The 9,151-nt window shown below is 40.3% G+C and overlaps 1 protein-coding gene across 1 annotated transcript in view; it reads right to left on the minus strand.

Annotated features, from left to right (window-relative positions):
• Positions 1-9,151, minus strand: part of LOC101652047 (cytochrome P450 4X1) — a 64,126-nt gene that overhangs the window by 30,819 nt on the left and 24,156 nt on the right. The window contains exons 2-3 of the mRNA XM_004699449.2: positions 5,497-5,638; positions 3,599-3,643 (exon numbers count right to left, since the gene is read on the minus strand). Of these exons, the coding sequence (XP_004699506.1) occupies positions 3,599-3,643; positions 5,497-5,638 (187 nt within the window). The remainder of the gene's footprint in view (positions 1-3,598; positions 3,644-5,496; positions 5,639-9,151) is intronic.

Below are 9,151 nucleotides of genomic sequence, written 5' to 3' on the forward strand. Positions count from 1 at the left end.
GGAGGAGGACTTTGTGGATTGGTGTTGGACATATGGGTTAATGTTGGACTTGTGGGCTTGGGCAGCACTGGGTTGGGATGTTTTCTTGATGTGCATTTAACTTTTATACAAAACTCTCTTATACAGGAGTTTCTGTGGATTTGTTTCTCTAATGCACCCAGTCTAACACAAATACTAAAAGCATATAACTGGCTCTTTTCTTAAAGATATATAAAAAGAATCAAATGCTACTGTGCAGGAAGATACCCACCCCTTGTCAGATACCACAACTTCTTCCAGGTAAAGAATACAACCCATCTGCCATATTGAATTGATATTTATTTCAGGACATGCCATGTCAAAATAAACCATAAGACTCAACCCTTGTACCTAACAGTTAGGGAGTCTTGGTGGTCTAGTGGGTAATGCACTGAGCTGCTGACTGTAAAGTCTGGGGTTCAAACACATATGTCACTTCTCGGGAGAAACATGAGGCTACCTGTTCCACTAAAGTTTTAAAGTCCAAATGTGCTTGATACAATTGATGTATGGATTGCTATAAGAGTTGTGAGAACCCCCAATAAAATGATTTATTAAAAAGATTTAAAGTCCTGGAAATGCAAACGATTCTCTGTTTTATAGGGTTGCCATGGATTGTAACTGATTTGATGGCAGTGAGTTATGATTGAAGTTATAAAGGATGTTTTTACTCATATCCGTAATCAACACTTTGGGAAGCAGCAGTCAAGAAATCAAACAACATATTGCACTGGGAAAATCTTCTGCAGAGCTCTTTAAAGCGTTAAAGAGCCAAGATATCACTTTGAGGGTTAATATGTGCCTAACCCAAGTCAGGTGTTTTTAAGCAGTTCATGCATGTGAAAGCTGGACAGTGAATAAGGAAGAATAAAAAGGACCAATGTGTTTGAATTATGATGTTGGCAAAGAACACCGAAAGTACCAAAGACTGCCAGAACAAACAAGTCTATCTTGAAATAAGTACAAGCAGAATGCTCTTAAGAAACAAGCAAAATTTTCTCTCACGTTCAGGAGAGACCAGTCCCAGAAAAAGACGTCATGCTTAGTAAGGCTGAGGGTCCGTGAAAAAGAGGAAGACCCTCGGCGAGAGAGAGTGATGCAGTGGCTGCAGCAATGGGTTCCCATAACAACTGTGAGGATGGCGCAGGACAGGGCAATGTTTAAGTCCGTTGTACACATGGTCACTGTGAGTCCGAGTTGACTCATGGGCACCTAACAACAACAACAACAACGTAGTAATTGCGCAAGTTAATTAATCTTCTCGAAGCTTGTTTTCCTGAGCTATAAGTATGATATTAAGTATGCCACTGTGTTGCTGTGAACATTAAATTACTACACACTTGTACATAAGGCACTTGGATAGAGCTGAGTCCTTAGCTAATAATAGAAACATAACAAATATCCATTTCTTCTTCAACACAAGCTGAGATATAAACTACACCACTCATGAAAGCTTAAAATCAGAGATCTTTGTGCATGGAAATTCAACAGGCTGAAAGCAGAGTTGTCTTGGCATGAGTTCAGAATCCATGCTGAATTTTAAAAGTTGCCTTTTCTAGCAGCAGGTTCTCTAACCTTGATGCTGACCTAATCATATACCCCAAACAAGACATTTCTTTTCTCTGAGCTCGGGCAGGAACAGGATATCACAATCCAGAGGATTTTTTATCATGATCCAACAGATGCAAGAGGAGGTAGCTTAAACTGGAAGGGTCTTGATGTACAGCATTACTGATAAATCTTTACAATGATCTTCAGAAGCAAACATGATTAAGGAAGCAATTTTACTAACAGATTACCAGGAAAACCCATCTGTTGCTACTGTCCAGTGACTACCCTATAATAAATTGATCACCCCATAAGAAAATGACCATCTTATAATAAACTGAAGGGTGTTAACCAATGTGTACATTTCATCATCCACGTTTACCCACGTAGGCGTTATTCACCTACTCCTACCAATTCCCCACTTTTGATACCTTATCTTTGTCTCTCCTGATTATCTTTTAGCCAATTATGATTTTGTAACTTTTAGTTACAAAACTGTATTGCCCTGACTATACAAAATGTATTTTTCCTCATTGTCAAACAGAGTATCCATTTTTACCTTGTGAATTTAAGCATGTTCCCAGTCTGGGTGGGCCATCTCTATCTCTCCCTTAACCTCTGTTGCTTTTACATTAAGCAGATTTCATGATATCGCTCTATGACAATTGTGAATACAAAACACACAAGAACCTAGATAAGGGTAGTATCTATTATGTCTCCCTGAACCCTAATCTGTGGGCTTCATGTTTATGAATGACAGAAAGCAGAAAAACCCTGATCAAAGTTGATGCACCACACTTTCTCTTAGGGACATCATAAAGGATTTGGTTAAAGGTATATAAATAAACATTCAATGTATCTCCCCTAATCACATGCCCAAAGATGTGGCACTCATTCTCCTTTTCAGAGAGGATCAGACTGGGGCTTAAAGAGATGACGGACCTTCTCCAAGATCACACTCCACCAATCTGTGCAGGGTCTGACTCACAGACTCATACAAATGGCTCTGAAGTCTATATTCTTTCCAACATAAGTCCATGTTACAACTATAGGGCTTAATGTATCTATTGCCAAACTATATTTTGGAAGAAAGTTTTATTTTGCTCATGGCAATAAGAATGAGAAGTGGAAGAAGGAAAACGACTTCAAAGAAAGAACACGAGTCAGGAAAAGAGCCCAACGGAAGGAAAGAATGGAGAAAGGGAAAGGAAGGTTGCAGTTTTCAAGAGAAGGGAAAGCTTCCCTCCCAAGCTGTCTTGGGAATGGGAGTTGAAAGAGAGAACTGATTGAAGAAAGTGTCCAGGAAGTTGTGCTATGTTGACCTTTATCAAAGAGAAGCATTAATACGGCATCTTACTTTGATTTTAAGGTTTTCTTACTCATAAAACAAAACATTAAATGTAAAAAAAACTCCCCGACCCAAAATTAATTCTGCCATCTTATTTTCTCCCTCAATTTTTCTAATACCCTCCACCCTCACACTTCTTCCTTCTTCAGCCTTCCTCTTTGAGGCCAGGCACATCTAAGTTAAATGCCAAAAGACATCAGAGTAGCTGGTGAGTGGAGACCTAGGGACTACCTTGTCAGTTGATCTCAGTCGAAAGGGAAGCATAAGGTTCAATTAATATTAATCGTGTGAAGGTTAGCCAATGGTTAGCCTTCCATTCTTCTCCCTCTTCTTCCCGTTATCAGCTCATTGTAATTAGCCTACACTGTGTCTTTTTTTTTTTTGGTGGGGGATGGAGGAGGCAGAATGGTTTCCTTAAAGCCTCCAGAATAGTTTCTCAGAATGCACCTGCTCTTTTGATTCCGTTGAATTCTGGTTAGTCTTAACACTTTAAAGCGCCCTTTTGGTATTTGTTCTGGATAACTTTCAGTCTAGACCTATGTCACTCTTACTGTTTCTGAATTCAAGTTCGAGTTTCTTCAGAATGCTTTACTGTGGGAAGGGGAACGTCTCCAGGAAAGAGCAGACATACAGTTTTACTTGGATTGCACCTCTCATCCACGGAGCGAGAATACCAATACATACCAATACAGGGACTCAGGAACTGGTTTGGGAACTGGGACTTGGGATCTGCAGAAAACAGACAATATTAGGAGGAAATTACTGCTGAGGGTTTGCATTGGCCTGTAGTTAGGGGCCCTGGTGGTGCTGGTGGGTAAGCATTTGAGCGCTAACCATAATGCTGGCCGTTCGAACCCACCAGCTGCTCTAAGAGACAAAACTATCTGCTCCCCGAAGCCCTATGGAGGCTTGTTATGTGTTGGAATCAACTCAGTGTCAGGGGCTCTGTTTCCAGTATAACTATAAATAGCGGGTTACTAGTTGGGTTGCTAGCTGCAAGGTTAGCAGTTCAAAACCACCAGCCACTACACAAGAGAAAGATTCATCATCTCAGAAACCTAAAGGGACATTTCAACACTCCTGTAGGATCACTATAAATCAAAGTCAACTCAATGGCATTGAACTTGTTTTGGGAAATATAAATAGTAAGCAAAAGAAAGTCAAGTGATCACTCCCTGCAGCTACTGGCAAGCTTGGGAAACCGTAAACTGTGCTCTAGGGACCAGAGAACAGCAGTCCCCTTAAAGCAGGCAGGCAAACAAACCCAGATTCTTCCTGTGTTTACATCCCCCAACAGAAATAGAGGTGTCCCGATATTGGAACCTTTCGTTTTTGTTGTTAGTTGCCATTGAGTCGGTTATGAATCACGGTGATCCTGCATGTTATCGAGCAGAATGGCTCCATAGGCATTTTTTGCTGCCATCTTCATGGAAGCCGGTCACCAGACCTTTGCTTTATTGGTGGGAGTAATAGGTGGGTTTGAACCTCCAACCTTTAGGTTTGCAAGCAGATGCAAACCATTGGACAACCCAGTGACCTTTGGGGCAGAAAATATATACTATCCTTCTTTGGAAAACAGATTAACTACTCAAGCAAGGCAGCTGGCACTAGAGAGTAAGGTACAAGTGCTTCTTGGAGGGCTTATGAAACCAAACCTGTACCTTTTACAACCCTTGTTCTTCGGAAGGTAGACAGGAGACCAATGAGAGCCAGAGGACTGGGAGAATGGAGATGTTCAGGGAAAGGCCATATTAAAATTGCTGTGGTTGATTAAGATGATAGAAACACTAGACTATGAAATAAATATTAGACCAAAGTTTTGAGACCTTGATTTTAAAAAATGAACAGAGGAACATTTTATGCTACTGTATGACATAATACACCACAGAGAAGGATTGGTTGAGGGAGGTAGAGGATTCATATCCCAAAAGGGAACATAACAGAGAAATATGTGAAAAAGAAAAACAAAATGTGGACTATAATCAAGATGTTAGACTAATAAATTAACAATCTAGCATTCAGGTTTACATACTAAACCAGCAGTGAAAGAGCTACTCTTTTTTTACTTAAAGAGTTTAATTGACCTATAATTAACATATCATAATCAATATTTCAGTCACATTAAGAAAGGCTGCACAATCATCACCATGATCGACTTTAGAACACTTTCTTCCTATTGTATCCATTGCGGGTGACTCCCTTTCCCTGCCCGTCTCCTCTTCGCTGGCTCCAGGTGATTAGTACCAGCTGCTGTTTGCACAAGAGAGCTACTCTTGATGTTCCCTGAAGATAAACACTCAAGAACGGAGATAAGAATGGGGGCTTGTTGCTGCTGCCAAAGTCACAAGACCAAGAAATCTGGTAATGGCTATCTGGACTTTACTGGGACATCCTGAACTAGCCAAGTAATTGAGGAAGATGTGGGAATCACCTTTAGCTTTTTTGGGAAATTTCACCATACTTTCATTAAGGTTTTTAAAGCGCTGATATTCCTCTTTGCTTTGGGGACCATTTGAGTCCTTCAGGATTCTGCCTGTGTGTTTCATGTATAAACTCTTAGGAGGATCAGATCCTCTTCTTACCTGTTCTGCTTAGAAGGATCTTTGCGTAGTCTGGGTCATAGATATAGAGAAATGCCTGAAAGGGCCCAACCCATCGAGGGAAGGCACAAGGATATTTTTCTATAATCTCCGACAGCTTCTCTATTTCATCATCCTGAAGTAACTGCAGTGGGGAAAAAAAGGAAGTTAGAGAAGTTCATCATTCTGGAAACACATGCCCTCTTACAAATACAAGCGGAGTTTGGAACCTGGATATGGTTACCTATTTAGAGAGACCTGAACCCTTCTCTGGAAGTGGATAAGCATGCTTTCTCTGGGATTTCAAAGCTTAGGATATAATTTCCTAATAAGGCTGGTGTATTTATCTTTTCACTATGTATATATTTTGTACCCCTAGATCAAGGCACTATTGAATGACGCACACTGTTTCCCCATCAGAGAGGGTGAAGGGGATGGAGTCATTGCTTTCTTCTGTCTCATCTACCAACAACATATATTTAGATTAGGAGTGGTGTCTGGGGGTTGAAAAATATTTGTCGTGTGGGAATCTAGCTAGTTAGCAGAGCAAACACGACACCCCTAACATTCAGCTCGCTCTTTTGTCTCTCTTGCTGATGTCGTTAGGTGTCATTGGTCAGTTCTGCCCCATAGCAGCCCTGTGCACAGCAGAATGAAACACTTCAAGGCCCGATGCTATCCCACCATTGTTCTCATGCTTTAACTCATTCCTGTCACTGTATCAATCCATCTCACCGAGGGCCGTCCTCTTTTTGGCTGCCCCTGTACTTTATCAAGCATGATGTTCTTCTGCAGGGACTGGTCCCTCCCGATAACACGTCCAAAGTACCTAACACCAAGACTCGCCATCCTTGCTTCCAAGAAGCACTCTTCCAAGTGGGATTTGTTTGTCCTATTGCAATACTTTCAATATTCTTCTCCAGCACCACAATTCAAAGGCACCAATTTCTCTCTGTTCTTCCATATTCAGTGTACAAATTTCACATGCGTATGAGGCAACGGAAAATATCATGGCTTGGGACAAGCACACCTTAGTTCTCAACATAACATCCTTGTTTTACAATATTCTAAAGAGGTCATGTGCAGCAGATTTACCCAATGCAATATGTCATTTGATCTCTCGACTACTGCTTCCATGAGCATTGATTGTGGATCCAAGCAACACAAAATCTTTGACAACTTTAATCTTTTCTCCACTGATCATGATGTTACCTATTGTTCCAGTTGTGAGGATTTGTTTCCTTTACATTGAGTCATAATCCATCCTGAAGGCTGCAATCTTTGATCTTCATCAGCAAGTGTGTGGTAGTTACATAATCTGGTGTCAACTTGAGAATATTAAGAGTGAAGGAGTGAAGTTTAGCCTGTCAATCAAGTCGCAGCTTCATGACTTTATTTGGAACTGCAATGGAGATAAATAGCTCACTGGAGGCCAGATACACTCTCTCCCTGAGAGGCATTCCTGTTGACAAGCCATGCTGATAGACCCAGAGCCCTGGAGCAGGAGGAGGCACGTGGAAATGCACGCCAGCACTGAGATGATTCCATCACACTGAATCCACAAGACTTTCCACCCACTGGCCTATGATCTTCCTGCATGGCTGCGTGAGTCTAAAGAGGAATTTATGGATTAGTATCGACATATGGGGTAATGTTGAACTTATGGACTTGATCTGGAATTTATGGACTAGTATCAACATATGGGGTAATATCGGACTTAGGACTTGATCTGGACTGGGCTAGGATGTTTTCTTAATGTACAATTGCTCTTTGATATAACGTTCTCTCACACACATATGGGTGTCTATGAATTTGTTTCTCTAGTCCACCTGGACTAACACAAAATGCATCATGTTCTGACTTTCAGCAAGCACATTTGTCATCTGCTTATCTCAGGTTATTAATAAGCCTTCCTCTAATGCTGATGCCACTTTCTTCTTTATACAACCCACCTTCTCTGATGATTTACTCAGCACACAGATTGAATAAGTATGGAGAGAATATACAAACTTGTGGCATACTTTTCCTGATTTTAAACTATGCTAAATGATTTTAAACTTATTTTGTTTGCACAACTGCCCCCCTCTCTTTTTTTATAACAGGTTTCTTGACACTTCTTTCACATATCATCCAATTCAATAATTCAGTTGTAGCAAGAAGAATTGTACAATCATTACCACAATCAATTTTAGAACATTTTCTTCTCATTTTAGTATAATTATTATTTTTTAAATTGTGGCAAAAAATATACACAACAAAACATTCTCTGATTCAACACCTTCTACACGTATAATTCAAGGCCATTGATTACACTCTTCATGTTATACAAGTATTATTGTTATCCTTGTCCAAATTATTCCACTGCCATTAACAAAAACTCAATGCCCCCTAAGCAAAAACTGTTCTTCCTTCACCCATGGTCAAAACTTTAGTTTCTTTTTCATTTATTTATTTTTTTTAGTAGTTTTCTTGGCATAAAATTCACATATCATACACATCCATAATTATGTCAGTTTTAAAAAGAGTTGTGTATACATCATCATGATCAGTCCTAGTGCCCCTCCTCTCTCCATTCATTGTTTGCTTCCCAATTCCCTTCACCCTTCTCACCCTCCATCTCTGATAAACCATTGCATCAGTTATTCTCTCTATGAATCTATTCCTTCTGAGCTTCATAAACATGGAAAACTAACCTAAGTAATAAAAAACAAAATAAAACATAAAGAAGAAAACAGCAGTAATAATAACAATCATATAAAGATAAAAATAAAGATTAAGAAAGAGAAGACCAGGGAAATAGATCTATGTGCATATATTTATAGGTTTAGTATTAAAGCAGCAGATGAACATTGGACCTCCACTCAAGTACTTACTCAATGCAAGAATACTTTGTTCTATTAAATTGGCATTCCATGATGCACACCTTCCTCACAGGATCGCTGAAGAAAAATGTATGCATAAGCAAATGTGAAGAAAGCTGATGGTGCCCAGCTATAAAAATATATAGCATGTGGGGTTTTAAAGGCTTGCAGGTAAACAAGCAGCCATGTAGCTCAGAAGCAACAAAGCCCACATGGAAGAAGCACACCAGCCTGTGTGACCACGCTGTGTCAAAGGGACTAGGTATCAGGTATCAAAGAACAAAAAATCATATCAGTCGGTGCCCACCTTCCCGATATGATCTCTGAAGACAAATGTTTGCATAAGCAAATGTGATGAAGAAAACTGATAGTGCCTGGCTATCAAAAGATAGAGCATCTGGGGTCTTAAAGTTGAAGATAAACAAGCGGCCATCTAGCTCAGAAGCAGCAAAGCACACATGGAAGAAGCATACCAGCCTGTGTGACCACGAGGTGTCAAAGGGACCAGGTATCAGGTATCAAAGAACAAAAAATCATATCATTGTAAATGAGGGTGAGTGCAGAGTGGAGACCCAAAGCCCATTGGTAGGCAACTGGACAGCCCCTTAAAGAAGGGTCGTGGGGAGGAGACGAGCCAGTCAGGGTGGAGGGTAGCAATGGTGAAACATACAACTTTCCTCTAGTTCTTAAATGCTCCCTGCCCCAACTATGATGATTCCAATTCTACCTTACAAATCTGGCTAGTCCAGAGGATGTACACTGGTACAGATAGGAACTGGAAACATAGGGAATCCAGG

Source organism: Echinops telfairi, unplaced genomic scaffold, assembly GCF_000313985.2.
Source record: "Echinops telfairi isolate 266 unplaced genomic scaffold, ASM31398v2 ScPeMD7_443;HRSCAF=831, whole genome shotgun sequence".
In the NCBI taxonomy this organism is placed as follows: Eukaryota; Metazoa; Chordata; class Mammalia; order Afrosoricida; family Tenrecidae; genus Echinops; species Echinops telfairi.